We start from the raw sequence: 24,122 nt of genomic DNA, 5'->3' as shown, positions 1-24,122 counted from the left end.
GCAGTAAAGCGTTTAGGGGATTGTGCACTAATTCTCGCTCGCTATGTCGTTGACCAATAAATAAATATTGTTACCGGGAAACAGGCGATCGAGAAGTGGTTTGCTCCCAGACGACGACGACGACCCAGGAACGCGTGGACGACGAAATGTGCTAGAAGACTACGACGCTGACAGAGTGGATTCTGCACGGCCCATGAAGACTTTGCGCCGAGGTCCGCTCATTGCAGCGCAAGTTGCACTAAATTCATCCCCGTAACATCTTGGTGGAGGTGCTGGGTGCTCTCCATTCTATCTTCTCTTTACTGTCCTTCGACAATTTGCTTCCACCGCTGGCCCCGTCACAACTCATGCCCGCGATACCATCGCCCGAGCCGATGCCGCCCGGCAGACTGCTCGTCACATGCTCTCTGCCTCCGAAGAAGCACAAAAAACGCCGCTACGACGCTCAACACCGTGATGTTCATTATCCTCCCGGGTCTCTGGCTTTGCTCTGGCTCCCGTTCCGCCGTGTGTGGTAGTGCGGAAAACTTTTGCCAACTACACCGGTTCTTATCGTGTAGTGCTCCCAGTAACTGACGTAACATATGAGATTATGCAACTCCGCCAAAAGTCACCATCCGCTACACCAACTTATGAAACAGTGCATGTCGCCTGCCCCAAGCCATATTATTTCCCCTCTACATCGCACTCCTGATACGCACCGGAACGTTGTCGTTTGCCGAGGGGGATAGTGTTACCGGGAAACGCGTGACCGAGAAGTGGTTTGTTCACAGACGACGACGGCGACGACCGAGGAACGCGTGGACGACGAAGTGTGCTAGAAGACGACGACGCTGACAGAGTGGATGTTGAAGAATTTGCGCTGAGTTCCGCCCATTGGAGCGCAAGTAACACTAAATACATCCACGTAACAATACTATCAAATTTATGTGCTGCTTGTATACTTTTTTCAACAATTTGTATGTATGGTTTCTTTGTTCCCATAAACCGGTTATAGTACAACAGAAAATATTTTATTACGACAAAGCTGTGTGCATAACACTGGGAATAACGCTGATATTTTTCTCTACAGATTTCTCTAGATCATTTTATTTATCACCATCATTACTTATCTGCCCATGAATGGTGCTGTTGTCTAAATGTTCATTGGTCACGTTTTAGAAAGGAAGCCACTCACATCCGAACACATCGTGTTCTTGATATATCTGCATCCAACAGCTCCTTCGTCCAAAGAGATCCCATCACGGGACTAATGCATCGCCAGCTTTTTACCCGTAGACTGAACAAAAAATAAATTGTTTAGACACTTAAGACCCTTAGGAGCGATAATACGATAGTATTTGGAGACGGTTCTGCTTTAGTATTTTTATTTCTGAACCCCGTCAATCACACAGCGCAGCATAACGGCTCCTTTCGAATAGGAATCGAAATTAGTAGCTTCACTGGGCGGCGATGGTGTGCGCACATTGCGCCGCTTGGGTTTCATAGCTAATGGCAGATGGCGTGCACCACGCTCCATCCTAGAGAACGGAAGACCAAGGATATGGCGGGAACGCTAGTCAAGGACAATTAAGTCATGTTTTTAACGGTCTCGGTATGCTGTAGTTAGTTTAACGCTCGAATGGTGATCGGAGGGGTAGGAGTTCGATTCTCGCTGGATGATAATTTTTTCTCAAAGGTTGCACCGAACCCCACCAATATCGAGGACGCATCTTCTGGACAGATCTCGCGGACAGATCTCGCCAATGCGAGATTATCACCATGAGCCCAGCAAGGCTGTCGGCTTAAAAGGGCAAGAAAAGCCGAATTATTTTTGGTCTTGTGAAGCGGGAACTAAGACATGCGACCACGCCTGCAATGTTGAATTAAGTGTGGTTTGTCAAACACGAAGCAGATTATTCAGCCATTCAAGCAAGGCATTTCGCATGTAGGAGGCTGCGATCAAGTCACAAATCCTAAAAGTTACATTAGAATCACAGCATTCCTAAAACAGATGCAGAGGATTGTGATTATTAATCCCTGCAAAGCCTTTAGCATTGAGTCTCATATGCACAGGAAACAAAGATTTCAGCGTTAAAGCTCACCGCATTTATCATCATCATCATCATCATCATCATCAGCCTGACTATACCCACTGCAGGGCGAAGGCCTCTCCCGTATTTCTCCACTTAACCCGGTTATGTGCTAGCTGCATCCACTTGACCCCTGCGAACTTCTTAACCTCATCCGCCCACCTAACTTTCTGCCGCCCCCTGCTACGCTTTCCTTCCCTTGGATTCCAGTTTGTTACCCTCAGCGACCATCGGTTATCCTCTCTTCGCACTACATGTCCTGCCCATGCCCATTTCTTCTTAATTTCCACTAGAATGTCGGTAGCCTGACTTATTTCTCTTACCCACTCTGCACGCTTCCTATCTCGTAATGTTACCTCTACCATTTTTCGTTCCATAGCCCTCTGGGTTGTCCTCAACTTAAGTAGAACTCTCTTGGTTAGCCTCGACGTTTCAGCCCCATAGGTGAGTACAGGTAAGATGCAAATGTTATATACTTTCCTCTTTAGCGATACCGGTAAGCTGCTAGTAATAATCTGTGAGTACTTGCCAAATGCGCTCCATCCCAATCTTATTCTTCTTGTTATTTCCTTTTCATGGTCCGGATCTGCGGTTACTACCTGTCCTAAGTAGACATATTCGCCTACTACTTCCAGTACTTCGCTATCTAATGTAAACTGCTGTTCCTTTTCGAGGCTGTTGAACATTACCTTAGTCTTCTGCATATTGATTTTCAAGCCTACTTTTCTGCTTTTCCTGACTAGGTCACCAATCATTATTTGCAGTTCATCCCCCGAGTTGCTTAGCAAGGCAATGTCATCAGCATTTATAACAAGGGCCAAAAAAAGAACATCGGATCTCGCGCTGCTTTGCATGCGGAGTTCTAAAGTTCTGCAAGCAAAGTCGTGGTTTCTATTTCAACGTACATGGATATCTGGCACGCAGGCCCACTCAGAGGCAAACAGGGTCTTGAGAATAGCGATTGCTGCCATAGATAAAACAATATTTCCCCTTTTATGTACTCTAGTGGATTATTGAAACACACCTGGAGGCGCAATATTTGATCCTCTTCAGGCAATATAGTAACATAATTCACAATGTGTGGAACAACACGACTACACGAATCACACAAAAACAGAAGCACAACAGACGAGCGCTAACTCACAACTAACTTTTTATTAAGAAGAAAGCAGATTCTTATACAAAATTATGTCACCCAATGTTACAAAAAATTTGCCTGGTCAAGGTTTTCATTCTTTGTAACATCATGTGACATATTTTTGTATAAGAATCCGCTTTCTTAATAAAAAGTTCGTTGCGAGTCAGCGCTTGTCTGTTGTGCTTCTCTTCTTTAGTGCTTATGGAATGACTCCATAACCACCTAAAATTTTATCAATACGGCTTTGCCCAACTATCTGTTAGTTGTCATACGATGATCATAGTTTCTGTGCAGAAGAAAGCAAATTGTACAACGATGCGAAACATCTGAAAAGTTCTGAAGTTAGATTTCATAGCTGTGTGGCTGCACCCGTGTGGGTATTATTAAGCATAACCCTTTTATCACAATATACTTCTCCTAGGAGGCGGACGGAAACACACTGCACATAAAACTCCAAGACCACCTGGACACACATTGCTAATTCACTCCTTTTGTTATTAATAAAACTCCAAGACCACTTGGACATACATTGCTAATTCACTAGCTCCTTTTGCTATTAAAAAAACTCCAAGAGCACCTAGACCCACATTGCTAATACACTGCTTTTATTATTAATGTTGATTCGTGCAATGAATGACATTCACTTCTCATACTTCAGTTCTGAAGGAGTATCCAGTTGGAAAAGGAACAAGTAGTACATACGGAACATAAAAAAGGGGGTATTTGCTGGCAATCATCAATAATAATTTCTGCACAAGATACCCACGGTATTTTATATCTGCCTGGAATGGAGATGGGGAGTTTGTGTAGGTCTCTGCAAGCATTGTTTCCAAATATTTCTTATAGAATATACCAGGAAGGTAATAAACTTTAACACCACATGTGAGGAAATAAAGTTCATATACGTAACTGACCTGCTACTCTAGAGTCGATTGCACCATTCAGTTCTCCAGTCAAGTCCTCTCTGAAAGTACAGAAATCAATATAAAAATGAAGGAACGCTCTGTTAACTTTCAGCGTTATTCGTAAGCCTAATGGCAATGTAATTAGCCTAACCCGAACAGCGACAGCCTTCAGTGGTTCAGCTGACTGATTAGTTCAGTGATTTACTAATTCTTGCATAATTAATGAAATTCCGCATCCTTGAGCACAAGGCTTATTTCGCAGGTAACTGGTTTCCTTCGTTTGGTTTATAGGGTTTAACGCCCCAAAGCGACTCAGGCTATGAGAGACGCCGCAGTGAAGGACTCTGGAAATTTAGACCTCTTAATGTAGACTGGCATTGCACAATATACGTAAGCCTTGCATTTCACCTTCATCGAAAAGCAACCGCTGTGGCCGGTATTCGTTCTCGCGTTCTTCGTTTCAGTAATTGAGCTTCGTATCCGCTGAGCCACTGCGGCGGGGCTGTTAGGCAACTGTGTCGTATTATATAAGACACTGTTATGGAAATATTGATTGGGATATTCTCACCTTGCAGCAATGATACATGTAAAATATTTGTAGGTTATCCTGTGCTGCCATCGAGTACGTAAAACTGCTGTTGTAAACCAGAGAAAACATTTTTGATTATATCAGTAAACGTTAGAAGTAAAAGGCTGCAAAAATGGTGAGGGTAACTGCGAGTAATTTCAGAGTTCAAGCGGAATCGTACAATATAACAAATCAGTTCGTGGACAACTTAAAAATGCGCTTGCCTAGGATTTCTCTCTATACCGGCGGACCTCTGAGGGATGTCGTTGAGGAGGTCTCTGGATACGTTCGAAACCTTGGTCGAAATTTTAGTGCACTGGCTTTGCAAATTACATGAGCGCTTTGCGTTTCGTTTCCATGAAAGAAAGCCACCGCGGTCTATATCGAACCTGGGTCTCTTGGCTCGATGGCCGTGCTTGCTACCTACTTACAGTCACTGCAGCGGGGCCAATAACATTGCCATATAGAAAATCACACACCAGTTATGCAATTGATCTGACACATGTAACAAAGACATTGATGGTGACATTTCATGCCGACTATGACAAGGAACTCTTTCCCAGAGACTGGTAGCCGATGTGGTAGCTAGATTTGGAAGCACTACGTGTACTTACACACACACATTACACAAAAACATCCAATAAACAGTGTTGAACCGAAAAAAATAGCAGGGGTTACTTAGACCAATCATGAAAAATCACAATGGCTGATACCAAAGCTTGGAAATCAACCAGGTAATTTTACCTGGGGATCTTTAAAGTGCCCTGACATCGCACTGGAATCCGTGTGCTGGGCAATGTTAGTGCACGTTAAAGATCCCCAACTGGTCGAAATTACACCGTAGCCCTCCACTACGGCTTCTTTTTCTCTCTCCCCACTTTCACTTCCACTTCCTTCCCTTACGGCGCTGTTGAGGTGCCCACAGAAACAAATGTGACTAATACTGCGCCTTTCCCTTCCTGTGGACCAATTCTTATCAAGGACAGATAAGCAGGTCACCATCATGTTGGGCACAGTAAGTTATGGTAGGACATCCATTTTGGCGCTAATTGGCAAGGTGAAATTTCGGGGATGAGTGAGTGCTGCGTTCAAAATTTGGAGGTCACCATTAGGTTCCCTTTACTAGATTTTGATTGGACACTCATTTTACTCCAAATCGGCGGAGGTAATATTTGCAAAGTTGTTCTGGCCACACATGTTGAACCGCATTACTATGGTGAAATGTGGAATTATGGATGGGTGGTCAATTATGATCGAAATTGACTAAAATGTTACTTCGGGGTGGCGCGCCTCAAATTTGGAAGTCATCGTCATGTTTACCAAAGTGTAATTAGGTTGGAAATCAGTTCTAGCATAAATTGGAAGAGGTAGAATTTCGGAGATTTCGGGCCTAATGGGGACCGCCCGGACAAAATTTTGAGCTAGCCATTGTGTTCTTCGTTGTCGAATCAAATTGCACTTCAACTTGCAACAACTCGGATGAGATCAAACTTCAGGGGTGGGCAGATTAAACGTGGAGGAGACCCGGAGAAATTTGGAGGTGACCGTTATTTTCACTGTACTAAGCTAGATCGATTTTGTCCGATTAGGCCGATATCAAATTCTAGTGCTGAATGGGGAATCTTGAGGGAATCCCAGGTAAAAATTAAAGATCAATGGAGGCCTTGTGCTCCGTAGCCGATTAGGCTGGACATCAATTAAGCTTTGTTCGTATGCACCGGGGTCAGCCTTTCTTGGCCAACATCTTTTTTACATATTGAATTAGGTTCGACATATTGGCCTTTCAATTGAGGCAAAACCATGACTCATCCGCGGGCTTTGTGATATCAGTTGTTTTTGTTGTTGTGGCATGTAGGAAGACAAAAAAGAAAATGCGCGGGTCTGCTACTGGCTCTGTAGCTGAGCCACTTCCGCTGCTTCGTGTTGGTCACCGCAGCTTACGGCGGGGGCTAGCCTGCCACTGAATTTTTATCTGTTGTAGTAGTAGTGAAAACATTTAATGCCAATGATATGAATAGTGGGGGCCCCCTACATGGCACTTGGGTGCTCCCTCACTGTGAGGAGGGCACCCTTACAAAGCGAAGGATAGCCCTTGGAGCGCTATTCTTCTCATAGCACTGGAGATGATCCGACGCTGGTCTTGAGTAGAAGTGCTAGTCAGTAGAGTTTCCCAGTAAGACTCCGCCACAGTCGGTGATGGGGGATGAGGGAAGGTGGGGCATGTGAGGAGGGTGTGTAGAAAATTTCCTGGTTTGCGCAAAGTTTGCATGAGGAGGGAAATTGGTCTGGGTATCTGGCATGTAGTAGTATGGGGTATGGAGCAGTGCGAGTTTGTAGTCGTCGCCAGTGTGCGGCCTGCGCTATGGTAAGGGCCGGGGCTGGGGGTGCGTATTCTCTTCGTTTGGCCAGGTAATATGAGAGAATATTGCGGAAGGAGAGCAGACGCTCCTCGGCCTGTGAGACCTCGGGCTAGAGAATGAGCCTCTTCGTTGCCAGGGAGGCCGGCATGTGCTGGCGTCCAGATAAGGGTTACAGGGTGCCAGGGCTGCCAGAAGCGTAGTAAGCCAGCAGCGGTGCGAGATATGTAGCCATTGGCATAGTTGAGAATGGCAGATTTGGAGTCAGAGATAATTATGTTGGCCGAAGTAGAGGTCAGAGCAAATGCGATGGTTGCCTCCTCTGCCTCTATGGCCGAATTGGTGATGATTGAGCTGGAGGTTAGAAGTTTTGCTTAATTGTCGGCTACCGCCAAGGACATACGGTGGCCTGACGTATATTCCGCGGCGTCCACATAGATCACCTCATGGTCCTCGCTATACTGTTTGTGGAGGGTCCAAGCCCTTGCTATTCTGCGGTTCCCATCTCGCTCAGGGTGCATGTTCTTGGGGAGGGGGGGTATATTGAGGTTAGAGCGGAAGATAGAAGGAAAGGGGACACCCTTGGTAGGGTGTGTAATCGGGTTTAGGTTTAATTTGGATAATAGAGCGCGGTCAGCCTCTGAGTTCGATAGACGGTATATTTGTGCCGTAAAGGTGGCTTCAGTAAGTTCCTCAAAGGTGTTGTGGACACCGAGTTTGAGAAGCCGATCGTTGGATGTGCTGGGGGGAAGGCGTAGAGCCATCGTCGTGCAACTCCGCAGGAGCGCGTTTACCCGGTCTCTCTCCTTCTGTCGGAGGGGTAGGTATGGAAGGGCATATACGGTGCGGCTTATGATGTAAGCCTGGGTGAGGCGAAGGGTGTTTCGCTCGCGTAGGCCAGCCCGGCGGTTCGCTATGCGGCGAATCAGTCGGGTGGCCTGTTGAGCGTGTGTTTAGAGAGCCTTTATGGCTTCTCCGTGCGCGCCATGGGAGTGGAGCATTAGCCCTAGCACTGGGATTTTGGATACTAGTGGGATGGAATGGGTACTTAGCGTGAGGGAGATGGGAGGATTGACGGCTTGGGGCGGTAGAGAAAGAGCTCTGATTTTGAAGGGGAGCAGGTCAGGCCGCGCTCCCGTACGTATGTGTCAATGGTAGTTAGTGCCAATTGTAGGTGCTCTTCTATTTCGGCGTCACTGCCGTGGTTTGTCCAGACAGTGATGTCGTCGGCGTAGAGGCTGAAATGGATGTCGGGGATTTGAGCTAGTTGTTGAGGTAGGTGAAGAAGTGCTATATTGAATAAGATAGGGGAGAGGACGGCACCCTGGGCGTACCTCGTGCTCCCAGCGTGATGCTTGGGAGGCGGTCGTCGCCGAAGGTAAGTGTGGCTGTGCGGTGGCTGAGGAAATCTCGGATGTAGTTGTACATCCTGGCGCCCACTCCCAGGGTTCTAAGATTCTGTAGGATAGCTGACTGCGTAACGTTATCGAATGCCTTAGTGAGGTCCACACCTAGGATAGCTTTGGTGTCGTGGGTTTGGGAGTCGAGAATGTACTGTTTTAGCTGTAGAAAGACGTCCTGTGTGGAAAGCCCAGGACGAAATCCAAACATACAAGTGGGCATAAGATTGTTGCCTTCTAGGTACTGGCACAGCCTAGTCTGGAGTACATGCTCCATGAGCTTTCCAACAGAAGAAGTGATGGAGATCGGTCTGAGGTTAGAGGTGAGCAGAGGTTTCCCATGTTTGGGTATGAAGACGATTTTGGCCTCTTTCCATTGCGGTGGGAGGGTGCCCGTTTGCCAGCAGTCGTTAAAGTATTCAGTAAGGACGGCAACAGATTGAGCGTCGAGATTCCGGAGTGCCTTGTTATGAACCCCGTCTGGACCGGGGGCTGAGGATGTGTTAAGTTTCTGGAGTTCAGCCTGAACCTCCGCTTCTGTAATGGGTTGGTCGAGGAGGTCGTTAGGGGGGCCTGCATAATCGGGGTGCGTTACAGGAGGGTATGTAGGGAAGTACTGATGTCTAAGTTGTTTTTGGAGAAGTTCCAGTGGAGGTGTATCGGAAGAATGCATGAGTTTGGTGAGGTTATGTCTTTGGGTAGTCTTTGACTGTGTGGAGTCTATTAAGTGTCGAAAGAGGTTCCAGATCCGAGGTAGACTCATGTTGCCATCTAGCTTGTTGCATAGTGATTCCCAGTTTTGTCGTGAAAGAGTGGCTGCATGCGCCTCTATCTCTTTGTTAAGACGGGCGAGGCGGCGTCTAAGTGTGCGGTTCCAACGCTGCTTTTGCCAGCGTCGTTCTAAGCCTGATTTAGCTTCCCATAAATGTAGGAGGTGGGAGTCAACTGTGTCGCTTGGGAAGTCCTCTTGCAGGGGAAGAGTTACGGATCGGACATCACTTTGTAGTTGTTTGGACCATTAAGTGATGTCTGTGATGGGGGCGAAGGCGCGGGCTGCTCTACGTGACCGGAAAGAGTCCCACTTCTTGAAAGTGGAGGCTCTGGGAGGCCTGCGGGGTAGTTGAATGTGTAAGAGAATTTCGATGACGCAATGGTCGCTACCTAGATTCTCTTGTGTGTTGCACCATGTGGCATGAGGGAGGCGATGTGCGAACGTGAGGTCTGGTGTAATGTCTCTGCAGACACTGGTTTCCTTGCGCGTAGGAAATGTAGGGTCGGTGAGCAGAGAGAGACAGGTTTGTTGCGCGGCTAACCACAACCGCCGTCGTTTTGGTGTGTCGTGCGGGTAACCCCAGGAACTATGTGGGGCGTTAAAGTCTCCTACGACGAGTAAGGGGCACTTGTTTGCTATGCGCTTCACAAGTGTAAAGAGGCGTTCGAAGTTGCTTTTGAGGCACTTAGGGTGGCTATATACATTCTGAACGAAGAGGCTGTTCGCTCGAGCGTGTTGCGGAACAAGCTCAATTAAAAGGTGATCAATATCTTGAATTGCTAGGGGATGGGAGATGGTGGTAATTGAGCTACTAACTAAAAACGCTACGCGAGGGGGTGTGGCTGATGTGGGCAGAATAGGAGTATAGCCGGGGAGGGTGAGCGGGTTGGAGGGTTCCTGCAGGGCAAGGATGTCAGGTCCCGTAGCGCAGGACAGCAATTGGTGAACCACATGACGCTTCTGGCCAAAGCCCCGGCAGTTCCACTGCCGGTTAAGGTAAGGTTACGGTTCGGAGATGCCATCATGAGAGTCGATATGGGGAGAAACCATAAAGGGTGGGTGGGAGTCACGAGCTACGGCAGGGATAGGATTGTCTTGTCCTTGTGGTGCTTTGGGCTTCTTTTGTCTATTTGGGGTGGGGTCCCGCTTTGGGAGGCACCTTGCGTAAGAATCTGTTGTTGTTGTAGGCCGTCATTGCACCCGCCACCGCTAAGGTGGTGGACGACGGCTGTTGTTGCGGCGCACGTCTTTCTCTCCTTCTTTTTTTTTCTTTCATCCCTATTTTCTCTTCTGTCCGCACGACGCAGCGGAGGTGGATCAGCTACAGAGCCAGTAGCAGGCCCGTGCATTTTCTTTTCCTTCTTCCTACAGCCACAACAACAACAGAAGAGAGAGATCAGTGAATAAAGAAAAAGAATAGGGAGAGAAAGACGCGCGTCGCAACAGCTGTAGTCCACCACCTAAGCGGCGGTGGGTGCAATGACGGCCTACAACAGATAAAAAGTTGGTTAGTTTTGGGGGTTTAATGTCATAAAGCGACTCAGGCTATGAGAGACGCCGTAGTGAAGGACTCCGGAAATTTCGACCACTTGGGGTTCTTTAACGTGCACTGACATTGCAAGCACACGGGCGGCTAGCTTTTCGCCTCCATCGAAAAGCGGCCGCTGAGGCCGGGATTCGATTCCGCGTTGTTGGGCACAGTATTCGAGCGCCCTAACCACTGCGCCACCCCTGCGGGGCACAACACATAAAAATTTGATGGCAGACTAGCCCCCGCAGGAAGCGGCGTTGACCTACCAGTCCCAATCCCGTAGGGCCAGGAACAGCCACCCTTCACCACCTGCCCTCCTTTTTTGCCCTCTTTGCAATATCACTGCCCTGTAAAGATCCCCGAAGGTCGAAATTACCCCGATTCGGCTCTTCCTCCACTATTTGCGCTTTCACTTCCACCTTCTTCCCTTCCTTTCCGGCGCGTGTGGGCATCCACGGCGACAGTTGCGGCGCTTTTTCTTCCCTATGAACCATTTCATACGTTATAGGTAACTAACCTTGCAGACCTGCTGCTGTGGCAACTGTTGTTCAAGTTCAAATTTCAGAGTAACGTGACTGAAGAATTCTAGTAGGTCAGCTAATGTTCTACAAGGATGAAAATGGGTGTGATGCTTCTAAGTTGGTCTGCGCCGCAGTGTCATATGAGCACACATAATTCAAGCATGCGAGGTCGTGTTGAAGTAGGCAGCGCAGAAGGGGGTGTAGCATTCAGTAGTGGACCTAGTAGGTGTCCCAACAGTGGGTCTGTGCTGTCTTTCTTCGACCGTCGACTCTAGGTTCTCATGTTCTCGCGTCTTTCTCGTTCCTGGATTGCTCAAAGCCTCATCGGCAGTCACCGACATGCTGTACCTATTAGCGTTCAATCATGTGCTGCTATGGCGTCGTGAATCTTTGCACCATCCTGTACACTCGCCCTAATAAAGAGGCTGGAATGTCGGCGTGCCCTTCCAGAGCATATATACTGCCACATGCAATGACCCTGCCTCCGATTTGACTCCCTAATAGCAGCCCAGTTCCCCGTGCCCTTCTATCTTGGTCCCGACAGTCTTTCCACCACCTTGCAATATTGTAAAACATCAGCACTTCTACGTGAGCCACGCCCACATCCAATTAAGTAGCAGACTCTTTCAGCAGCAGCAGCAGCAGCAGTCTATTTCCTCTTCCCCTTTGGCGCTGCGCAGTGATGCGGGCAAATTGCCGCCGAAAGTGGAGCCATTACACGGCTCCATCAATGAAGACACGCATACTCACTGCCCTCGCGACTGGGACCTATGGTGCCGTCTCTTTCCGTACCTGCGAACCGCATCTGCAAACCGACCAACTGGCGTCAGGGTTTTGTCGGTTCCCATGAAACGCTCTGCGCTCCGCACTTCACCGCCTGCCAAGTCTTAGCTGCGCAGGAAGGGTTGCTTGACGGTGAAAACTTTCAAATGGAGTAGGGCTGTGTAAGTGCTGGGTTATGTTTGTCGCCGTTATTTTGTCTATATTGTACAAACGTGGTCTTTATTTAAAATACTTATTTTAGTGCGCAAGGAGTGACCCAAATTTTTAGCCTGCCTAAATCATCTAATGTTTGTAAATCCAGTATACTAATATGTCGCGTAGGGGTCCACCGAGAGTGAAATAATCACTGTGCTTTTAATTTCTCCCAAAACAAGAAATTAAATACATTATATGAGTGTTATGACCGTGCATCATCCGCACTTGCGCGCTCTATTGTTCGCCTGTGGGCATGGATAAGTGCTGTTGGTACAAAGGGCGCTAAGTGAGCCTGTTTCCATGAATCCTTTTGTGTAAGCCTGTTTTGCTTTGTAGAGACCCTGCAAATGCCAAATTGGCCCTGTCAAGGGAACGTCTATAAAGATACAAAGAAATGTCCCCCTGCGGGAAATAGCCGGAAGTACTTTCGTTCAATTGTTCACCCTTCCCGTCGAGAAGCGCTATCATCCAGTGAGGAATGCCTACTGTCCAAAGGAGACGACAGAGTGACACGTCCGCTGACGTACAGGATAAGAAAGGAGCAAGGTGATTATGGCCATTAGAGGATTTCCCGGGAATGCAGGAAAGATTTGCAATTCCTGGAAAGGGACAATGCTGGGAGCAGTATGCGGCGAGCACGTGTACTTGGGTTTCTGAGAAGGAAATCCACTTACCGGAACCAGCATATCGAATCTTTGCTGAAGAATAGAAATGTACCTCCTCGCCGTTCCCAAGCTCTTCCCGCCAACAAGTGACCACGCCCAACGAAACAATGCCGGACAAGTCAGTGCATCGGACCATCAGGGCAGTGATGTGTTCGATTGGATGCCGATATCTGAGGGGCGTGCCCTGGAACTGGTTGGTCAGCATCTTCAGAGAGGGGCTGGACATAGGGGGTTTTAAGGACATTGCAGAGCACGAAAAGACGCTCTGAGCCCTGGGTTAACGGCTCATCCAGACGCTTCTCGCTATGAACTCTTTACGCTTGCCATTTTGTTAATATACCCTTCTTTTTCATGTAAATAATCATGTAAATAAGTTTTCTCAAAGTGCCATTAAACCTGCTTGTATATATTTTACCAACTTCGAAGATTCAATCCTTCATCAACCCCGAGTCTCTGCACGCTACCAAGTGAAGGCCGGGTCAACTTAGTCCCAGCGTCACGACAACTGGTGACCAGCGGTGGGATCTGAATCTACAAACCACAACATCTGGTGATTGGAGGTGGATCTGAATCTACAAGCCGCAACATCTGGTGATTGGAGGTGGGATCTGAATCTACAAGCCACAACATCCGGTGATTGGAGGTGGGTCTGAAGCTACAAGCCACAACATCTTGTGATCGGACGTGGCATCTCAAGCAACAAGCAGGAACAACAATCGGCCAACAAGAAAGCAGCTCGGAACATCGATCGCATGTGTGGGTGAGTGCTTGGCTTTTCTTCTGATGTGGACCAGGTTCTAGAACAGGGTTAGTTTTTAGAACTGGTAAAGAGTGTATAAGCGCCTTTAGGTTTGGTGGTTTGCACAGTTGTTTTGGAAGTAGCCGACACTCGGAGCGATCATGGACCTACAAAAGCTGCAGAAACCGGAACTGTTGCAATTGTGTGAGGAATTGGGAATTGATACAAGTGGTTTGGCACGAAAACCCTTGATTATAAAGGCAATCACTGATCTGGGAACCAATGATGAGGAGCTCAGTGAAGCATGGAACCTCATCGGTCAAAAAAAGGAACAGCTCAGACAGCAGAAAGAGCGGGAAAAAGAGGAAAAGAGGCGTGAGCGTGAAATTGAAATTGAAAGAGAAGCAAAAAGGCTGGAGCTAGAAATTGAGCTCCGGAAATTAGAAGTAGAGTTGAGCAAGAGGTCGGGCAATTGTCCCCAGCTAGCTGTACCTCTTCTCAACACGGAGGCAGATTTCAAGATGTCAAAGTACATGCAGCCATATGTGATATCAGGGGATACCGGTCTGTATCTAGCTAACTTTGAGCGAACCTGCGAAAAACTGTCCTTCCAGCGAGACACTTGGTCTCAGAGATTATTGACGGTTCTGCCCTGCGAGGCAGCGGAGGTTGTCGCGCGGCTAAGCAAGGAGGTCGCGGACAACTACGAGAAGGTCGAAGCTTGCCTTCTGAGAAAGTACAGGCTTAGCGCCGAGGCGTTCAGACAACGTTTTCGAAACGCTACTAAGTCCAGGGACGAGAGTTACCCTGAATTCCTGTACAATTTAAGAGTCAATTTGGGCGAGTGGCTAAAGAGCACTGATTCCTACAGGGACAGGGACGCTGTAGTCGAGCGAATTCTTTTGGAGCAGTTTTATAACTGCCTCCCAGAAAATGAAAGAAATTGGTTACAGGACCGAGGCGACATTAAGTCGGCAACTGAAGCTGCCGAACTCATTGAGGAGTATGCTTCGCGCCGACAATTCAGCAACCCAGCAGTGGATAGGCCCCGCAATCCCAAGTTGAGTGTGAATAACCGTCAGAAAAGGCACTTTGCTAGATTTGCAAACGAAGAAAGGAAGGCTTCTTCAGGCAAACGCCCTAGAAAGGACGGCAGTGAGAAAAGTGGGGAAGTGACCAACGCGCAGAACACAAAGAATAAGCTTGAGGCTAGGAAGCCGCTCATATGCTTTAGGTGTAATGAGCAGGGTCACATTGCCGTCAACTGCAGGAAAGAAAAGATTGCTTTCTCGTATGTCAGTGCCTGCGATGAAAATATGCAGCTTTTGGAACCCTACCTGCATGACCTAGTAGTCAACGGGAAGCCTTGCAAGGTACTGCGCGATTCGGCCGCAACGATGGATGTTGTCCACCTGGCGTATGTGTCGCCTTCCGACTATACAGGACAGTGTGCATGGATCCGCCAGGTAGTGGAGGAACAGAGTGTGTGCTTGCCAATCGCGAACGTGGTCATCGAGGGCCCTTTCGGCGAGTTAGCAACCGAGGCTGCCGTTTCAGGAAAGCTTCCTAAGTGCTATCCGTATTTGTTTTCCAACAAATCGGACATGCTACTGCGAAAGAGGGGCATCCTTTTCGGAGACAGAGTTGTACAAGCCTTTACACGTTCAAAGGCGCGAGAACTAGCAACACTGCTCATTCCAGAAAAATCCACAGCGGAGGAAACGGCAGATAAAACAGTGGTCGATGCGGAAGATAGCAGGTCCGAAAACTTTGAGAGCGAGGCATCTCAGATAAGTCAACTTGAAAATGAGCTTGATGAGACGCGGAATGAGGACGTTCTTGAGAGTAACCTCTTGCTGCCAGTGTCTAGTAATCTCACGAGACTTTTAAGTGGAATCCGAGAGGACTTAGCTATGGAGCAAGCCAATTGATCCCAAGATACAGGAGATAAGGGAGCGCCACCGCGCCACTAAGACAGCAAAGAATATTTCTTTCGAGATGAGAAAGGGAATGCTGTATCGCTTATTCAAGGATAAGCGCGGAGTAGAGCGGTACAAATTAGTCGTTCCCCAAAAGTACCGCGAAGACTTACTGCGACTTTGCCATGGCAGTTCGTGGTCATGTCACCTTGGAATAAGGAAAACAAAGCAGAGGCTGTTGCAAGAATATTGGGCTGGATGTTTTAAGGACACGGAAAATTTTGTACGGTCATGCGACACGTGCCAGCGGGTTGGAAAGGCGCAAGATAAGTGGAAAGCTCCGATGGTGTTAGTACGAATCATTACCGAGCCGTTTCAACGGTTAGTAATAGATTTAGTTGGGCCACTTCCTGTGCCAGAGTCAGGGTACCGTTATATCCTCACTATGTTATGCCCAGCCACAAAGTTTCCAGAAGCTGTTCCGCTGCGCGAGGTGACGTCCGAGAGTGTAGTGGATTCGCTGCTGTCAGTGTTTGCACGAGTTGGATTCCCTTCCGAGGTCCAAAGTGATCAGGGTAGCGTTTTCACAAGTGTCCTCACCACCTCATTTCTCGAGCGATGCGGCATCAAGGTAGTGCATAGCTCGATCCACCATCCGCAGAGCAACAGCGTAGAAAGATGGCATTCTGTTCTCAAACGCGTCCTGAGGGGACTGTGCTATGAAAACAAGCGCGAATGGGATACCTGCCTGGCAAGGGTGACCGTGGACTACTTGGGTCACAATGCAGGTCAAGGTTTCAGGAAACCCAGCGAGATTAAGATTTCTGCGGTAGCAGACTACCCGCGGCCGAGCACGAAGACGGAAATTCGAGCATTCCTGGGTCTGTCTGGATACTACAATCACTACATCCCTAACTATTCAGCTTTGGCCAGCCCTCTGACCGACGCTCTCCGCAAGACAGAACCGACAAATGTAGTCTGGGACGAACAAAAGGAAGCCTCCTTCGTAAACCTGAAGGCTGTGCTGATTAGCCGTCCGGTATTGCGAGCTCCAGACTATGACCGAGAATTCATGGTTCAGTGTGATGCCAGTGATCGAGGGCTAGGTGCTGTTCTCTGCCAGAGAGATGACGACGGTAATGAGCACCCCGTGCTCTACCTGAGCAGAAAACTGAGTTCTAGAGAGAGAGCTCATTGCAGAGTGCGCTTGCATTGTATGGGCCATTCAAAAATTGCAGTGCTATCTTGGAGGGGCCAAATTCACCGTAGAGACGGACGATTGTCCCCTGGCTTGGCTGCAAACTGCGACATCGAAGAACAGTCAGCTTCTGAGGTGGACCTTGATTTTACAGCAGTACAGTTTTGAAATAAGATACAAAAAGGGGAAGTTAAATGGGAATGCGGACGCGCTTAGCCGCTGTTTCTAAGCGGTCCGAGGTGTTCCTCACCATGTATCCAAATTGATAATCAGATTTTTTTTTCGTGCACTTGTATATGTGTGACTATGTAAAGCAGCACGTTTGGTTTTCTAGGAATACGTGGGTCCTGAGCGTCTTGAGTGTGGGCTTTTCTCGAACAACGATGGCAGTTTTCTTTTAACCTGGTCTCTTCAGACGGGAGCCGAGTGCTTGGTTGGACATGTGGTTGAGTTTCAGACAGCTCAAGCAATTTGGCCTACGACAATCAAGACAACGCGACAAGCAACAGCGAGCTTCAAGCGTTCATGTGCAGGCCATTAAGTCGTCTCTTCATGCAGCCGCTGCGACTGCTGCCCTCCGTGACTCTTCTGGCGGGGGAGGAGGCTGTTATGACCATGCATCATCCGCACTTACGCGCTCTATTGTTCGCCTGTGGGCATGGATAAGTGCTGTGGATATGTGCTGTTGGTACAAAGGGCGCTAAGTGAGCCTGTTTCCATGAATCCTTTTGTGTAAGCCTGTTTTGCTTTGTAGAGACCCTGCAAATGCCAAATTGGCCTTGTCAAGGAAACGTCTAGAAAAATACAAAGAAATGTCCCCCTGCGGGAAATAGCTGTTCACCCTTTCCGTCGAGAAGCGCTATCGTTCAGTGAGGAATGCCTACTGTCCAAAGGAGACGACAGAGTGACACGTCCGCTGACGTACAGGACAAGAAAGGAGCAAGGTGATTATGGCCATTAGAGGATTTCCCGGGAATGCAGGAAAGATTTGCAATTGCTGGAAAGGGACAATGCTGGGAGCAGTATGCGGCGCGCACGTGCACTTGGGTTTCTGAGAAGGAAATCCACTTACCGGAACCAGCATATCGAATCTTTGCTGAAGAATAGAAATGTACCTCCTCGCCGTTCCCATGCTCTTCCCGCCAACAAGTGACCACGCCCAACGAAACAATGCCGGACCAGTCAGTGCATCGCACCATCAGGGCAGTGATGTGTTCGATTGGATGCCGATATCTGAGGGGCGTGCCCTGGAACTGGTTGGTCAGCATCTCCAGAGAGGGGCTGGACATAGGGGGTTTTAAGGACATTGCAGAGCACGAAAAGACGCTCTGAGCCCTGGGTTAACGGCTCATCCAGACGCTTCTCGCTATGAACTCTTTACGCTTGCCATTTTGTTAATATACCCTTCTTTTTCATGTAAATAATCATGTAAATAAGTTTTCTCAAAGTGCCATTAAACCTGCTTGTATATATTTTACCAACTTCGAAGATTCAATCCTTCATCAACCCCGAGTCTCTGCACGCTACCATGTGAAGGCCGGGTCAACTTAGTCCCAGCGTCACGACAATGAGTCAGAGGGTTTAACGTCCTTAAGATTCAAGCTGTGCGAGATTTCGTTGTGGAGGGCTTTGGAAATTGCAACATTCGTAGGGTACGTTAACGTGCACTGTTATCGCAGAGTACAAGGGCGCCTTACAAACTGTGCGTAAATTGCAAATTGGTATATAGGCAAGGAGTGGCGCAGTACATTTTAAACTTATCGGCTTACTCCAGAGCTTCGTCGTAGGGAATAAGAAGTTGAGTGTGAAAAAGAGAAAGAGGTGCCACTATGTCCTACGAAAAACTTTTCACTCCTTTTCACAAGACTGCTAGTTTATCAGAGATAAATTCGAAGGAAACCGCGGCAGAAGGTGTTTCCAAATGTCCTAATCAGTTTAGGCTGAGTTCAAGACCGGTTAATTTTTTAGGCTAAAAAATGCAAAACATTATTTGTTTTATTTTGCAGAGCACATAAATATTACATATCAGTTACAATAAGGGAATATGTGTATCGGTACTGCACAAGGTCAAAGGAAAAAGAAAACCAAAAAGAGGCCCCCATGACACAATAAATAAATAAACAATACATTAACATGAAAGAAAAAATTTCCGAAGCTTCAATAGGACTGCCGCTTACCGTAATTATTCTTAAGCGCTCTAAAATCACAACATTCCACAGGTAAACAATAATGCACTGTGAAACATAACAGGAAGAAATTGCTGCTCTAGACATAAAAAGCCTGAAACTAAATTAGCTTATTTTTAGAATACTCATATTGTGGAAGATTGAATAGTACATTATTTCCTCTCCTCGAATGTGTCTTGTTATTAAACCCTGATTAAAGTATGAGATGAACGTAGATATGTCCGTTAATATAAAAAGAGAATACTGTCTGCCTTTGAGAGCAAAATTTACTTTGATAATGAGCCTTCAATACTGAATCTGTAGAGCTCAGCTTCGGACATTTAGCGAATGGGTTTGACAGGTGTGTTTCAGATTTTGACCCACTTGTGTGCCAACATGCTGGATGTAATCTCGTTTTCCTCAAAAACTGCTAATGAGACAAACTATGGTTTAAATGAAGGGTCCGGCATACATTGTATTGCCTGTAAATTAGCTTTCATTGCTTAAAGCTTTGTGCTCTTTTTGACTTGGTAGATTGAAAAAGAAACCGTAAGTTAGTGAACACGCTTTAATGCAAGTTGTACTTACCTAGTTAGAATGAAATATATATCCGGGCTGCCTATTCCAAGTCGCTGAATGTTTTGTTGAAAGTTAGCTAAGGTGTACAATGCATCGACTTTACTTCCTCTCCAATAATAGCTTTCACTCTGAAAATTGGAGCATATACAAACCACACAGAGCATGCAGTAAATGACTCTAACCTTCACGGTCATTGCCGTACATGTACGTTAGTGCATGCATATACGTTGGGGTTAATGCCATGCATGCGCGGCAGTGATCATCAGTTTTTTTGCGAAGTTTAAGAAGGTGGTTGCGTGAGCTTTCCTGTACACGTAACAAGATTTTATATTTAGTTTACAAACATGCCTTTCTCGGCAAATTTAATCGTCAAAGGGTTAAGAAGGACTAGAACGTACCAAGACGGTGGTTCTGATGACGCCAACCAAACGGAGCCGAACTCTTGGTTCTGTCAAATCAGCAAGCTTAATATTTAGCTGAAAATGAAAGCAAAAGCATGCCAGATTGAGAGCTTCTACCACTGATAAAATATAAGGCACGGCCAAATTTTGTGTTGACATTTATGCAGCAGACTAACCACAAATTTATAACGTCTTCAGCAAACAATACAACGCGGTCCTCATCTTCGACAATCTTCTAATTCAAAAACATGAACACATAGCTCTTCAATCAATTTGCATAAGCTGGTGCATCAATATTTTTAATCAAAATTAAAAAAAGCTAGGCTAAGGAAAGCTTCGCGCCCATATGCTGTGCGATCTCAGTCGAAAAAACTACAGAACTTTGTCAAAAATACGACAAAATATCCTGTAGTTCTGTCGTAACCATCAGATTTTTCTGTACTTCTGTAGTACGTTTCTGTAGTTCTGTAGTTTTTCTGTAGTATACTTCTGTTGTCTGTAGTTTTGTAGCACTTTTCTGTTGTAACTACAGAAAGTTCTGATGTTACTACAGAATGCTCTGTTGTCACAACAGGTTTCCCGTCAAAAACCTCACAGAACTTCTGTCGTAACATCAGAAAATTTTCTGTAGTTTTTTCCGACTGGGATATGTCAGTGCACGTTGTGGAACCACAGGTTGTCAAAATTTTCGGAGCCCTCTATTACGGCGTCTCTCATCACCTGAGTCGTTTGGGGCGTCAGAATTCCTTCGGACGTTAGACCCCAGACCCAAACCAAATCCAAAACTAAATATATGACCTTGCGAGGGCCAAAGAAGCACACTTATATAGTGTTTACCCTGTGTTCTTCAATATATATGTTTGGCATCTTTATTATGCAGTACAAAATTGACCGCCATGATTGTCCGCATTCAAAACAGTTTTAAGTCTATCAGCCATTAGGTGAAGGTACGTATCTACACCCTTCCATTGAGAGAAAGGGCATTTCAGTTTTCATGTGACAGCGTCAAGGAGATCGCACATTTATCCGAAAGCCCGCTGTAGTCAGCTTGGCGTCCATCAGAAATAATTTGAGGATCTGAAAATGACATCAGCAAGTCAAGAGTGCCGAAATGAAGTAACATTAGCGTAAGGGGCGTCTGAAAATAGAGAACATGCTACAAGCTCTGAACATAAACTTCGATACGTTTCAGCGATTTCCCCTCTTGGATATCAAATCTAGGCCCTCGCGCTACATATAGACCACAAAGCACTGTCGGCAGATGTGTCTAACATGGTGTCCTAGTGAATTCATTGTTGTGTGTGACGTAGTAGTATTTGTATTAGTACTGTTGTGGTGTAGTACGTCCTTTAACGTGATTCATATATGAGTCTACATGAGTAATATGCCGGGCAGTGTAATTCGCGTATGGCCATGCCACAACAGGTTTGTCGTGTAATTTAACTCGTGTATGATTGCTGCAGCAGCGTAGTGTGTCATGTCGGGTAACCTGGACGGTGGTTTGTATTTATGAATTGATTAGCACCAAAAAAAGGGAGGAAAAGAGTAAAAAGGTCAAGGAGCCATTCAGTTCCACGCCCAATGCCATGCTCATGTGACTACCAAGTTTTTTAGGGTTATATTAATATAAAGGCTCGAAAACAGCCAAACAATCATAAGGGCACATAAGCTTTGCTTTTAAAGGTATGATGCTATAGCCTAGGCTACCAGTTCACTTATAAAGCCTTGTTTTAAACAAGCCGTATAAAAGAGCCTGCGTGGCCTAGGTATAACGTGAATGCAAGGGTTCTGGCAGGTTGATTGTTATATCACCCCCTCCCCCAAACCGCATGAAAGTAGAGAGTCGAGTTGGTAGCTCCTGACAAAGATAACGGCAAACAACTGTACGTCCAGCGAGTGCGCGGCTATGTTAGATGCCATACCTGATGTTTCGTCAGAATGCCAACGCCGCCAAAGCCGAATTCTGTGGTTAATGCTACCGCGTTAAATTTGTTTTCACGCGGCCTTTTAGGTAAAAAAAACGTGCATGACAATCATTTGTCTTTTAAGACGACCGGAAGTGATTTACTTTCCCGTTGCGTTCTTTCACTGTTCCATATGGTCTGTATTTGAATCCTTTGCTGGTGTAGTTTGAGAGGCTCTTACCGGTCTTTACTACCTGCTTTTACTCTATTATCACCTACTTACAGGTTCTTGCTTACAATTTCATTTTTACCAGTTTTGTTAGTTCCCGAGTTCTAGTCGTACATGTCTGAAATTTCCTCTTGCCATAGTGGCAAATTCCGCCGCTTTTTTCCCCCGAATGGAATACTTTCTTAGTGTAATTGTTTGGACAGAATATCCCCTTTTACTTCCTTCTTTTGTTTGTTTCTTTGCTTTTCTGGTCCTTGAACATTTGATCAGTTACATCTAAAACGTTAGGGGTCGACAATTTACATATACCGTCACGAAATGCTCTTAAGAATGAAAGTTACGTTAGTGTTAACCATAACATCCCCGTGTTCAAACGTGACCTTGCACTGCTCAGAATGCCACAAAGAGTAAAAAAAAAATGAATTAGCGGCCATAGCCAGCTGCTACGAATACATTTCTATTCTCTATAAACTAGTTAGCAGGTCCAACGCCGAAGAAGCACATGATGAAAGAACGCGATTAATTGTTCCCAATTTGTTATCACAAATTTAGCGATAGGTGGAAATTGATTTTACATTCGTACCTAGTGCTGTTATAAATTTCATGCCGGCATGCAAATACTGTTTGTTACAAGCCTCCCTTTTTTGTTAGACAAATTCGCTCTTTAATCAGTACCGGTGTCCCAATCTTTGACAGTCACGAAGGAAACTTTGTGGGCACAGAAGTGGCAGTAGGCGCGTTCAAGATGGTGCACCAATGCTCAATTCTGTAAGGATGGTTCTACGCTCGGGGAAGTCATCACAACCGTTTCACCAGTTCTTAAGGCTCAAAACTACACTGCCACACGTGAACTAACATGGTTCGAACCGCAAAGCGTAGTGTGTTACATATGCGCTCTACCACCCCTATGAGAGATATCACTACATCCCCTTTTCCGAAGTTGATTGTAAAAGAACCGTGGAAGAAATCACACATCTGCTTTGGTGACTGCTACGACTAATATTACTGTCGTCCCAGGTCAGTGCCCGTTTATTAAACCAGGGTGCTTCAAGTAATCCGAGCCCTCGGTTATGACACATCTCACCGCTACTCGCTTTGGGGCGGCAAATCCTGTAAACCATAAGCAAATCGATTATTCTTACATTTCTCAAGATAAGGCAGACGCATCAAGAAACCTGGGCCTAGCTATTAAGTCAAGAGCATTGAACTCGTAGAGAGCACAGAAGCTGTTGTTGGCGCTACTGTCGTCACAACAGCTGGGACATACATACCAAGGAGATCGTCAAGTATTGGGGTGCAGGTGAGTTTTTTTAGATGTATATTTGCTTCGCTTAAAACAAAATTAATAATGGGAAGACAGAAACAAACTAAACGAATGCACTGAAACTAGAAGATATTATAACACAAACAGAAGAACCCTGTGTGGTTCGTAGTTATCTGACTTAAAATGTTAGCAAGGCAGATTTTTAGATTCCAGTAAGAAATTTTCAAATGCGGTAAAAACAGGCCTTATACTGTACGCAAGTACGACGGCAATGACAGTAAAATCGGGATACTCAAAGTAAGGCTATGCTGTTGCAGTTTCTTTTCCAGAAATCGCCGTCTCACTATTGTGAAGCGGGGCAAATGAGCAAGAAGTGTTTTATTTATTCCTGTTTACCTCAGAGTGAGCAGACTGGAGAAAGCGCTAAACCAGACCTGTGCATGTAGACATTTAGGGATGACATACATCAGCACGGCCTTGTTAGAGAGAATTGACCTCAAGCTTCTGCGACTCTCATGATATCCTACTACACGCAACGCTGAGAGACAGCCCACCTCAAGGTACAATTATTTCATGTTTTCGTCACTCGCATTATCAGCTGAGCCTGACCCCGGCCGTAAAAACACCGTGACCTTGCAGATTTTAGTACGAGACAAGCAGGAGGTAAACCATCAGACGAGAAGTTTGGGAGGTGGTCTCCGGGAAGATCGGTACGATGTCATAGGTGCCTCCGATAACTTAGGAAACGACGTGGAACAGGTAAACATAACGAGACAAAAGTTTTGCACGAAGCCCGATGCCTCAACATGGCGGCCGC

At 46.4% G+C, this 24,122-nt stretch overlaps 1 protein-coding gene across 1 annotated transcript in view; it reads right to left on the bottom strand.

Moving 5' to 3' along the window:
* Positions 1-24,122, bottom strand: part of LOC146173650 (venom metalloproteinase Antarease-like) — a 57,095-nt gene that overhangs the window by 13,527 nt on the left and 19,446 nt on the right. The window contains exons 6-8 of the mRNA XM_084585239.1: positions 19,906-19,983; positions 19,517-19,635; positions 4,125-4,174 (exon numbers count right to left, since the gene is read on the bottom strand). Of these exons, the coding sequence (XP_084441365.1) occupies positions 4,125-4,174; positions 19,517-19,635; positions 19,906-19,983 (247 nt within the window). The remainder of the gene's footprint in view (positions 1-4,124; positions 4,175-19,516; positions 19,636-19,905; positions 19,984-24,122) is intronic.

Source organism: Amblyomma maculatum, chromosome 11 (genome assembly GCF_055883805.1).
Source record: "Amblyomma maculatum isolate TAMU_Amacu chromosome 11, ASM5588380v1, whole genome shotgun sequence".
Classification (NCBI taxonomy): Eukaryota; Metazoa; Arthropoda; class Arachnida; order Ixodida; family Ixodidae; genus Amblyomma; species Amblyomma maculatum.
Note: the sequence above shows the minus strand (reverse complement) of the source record. Positions and strands in the feature narration are given on the sequence as shown.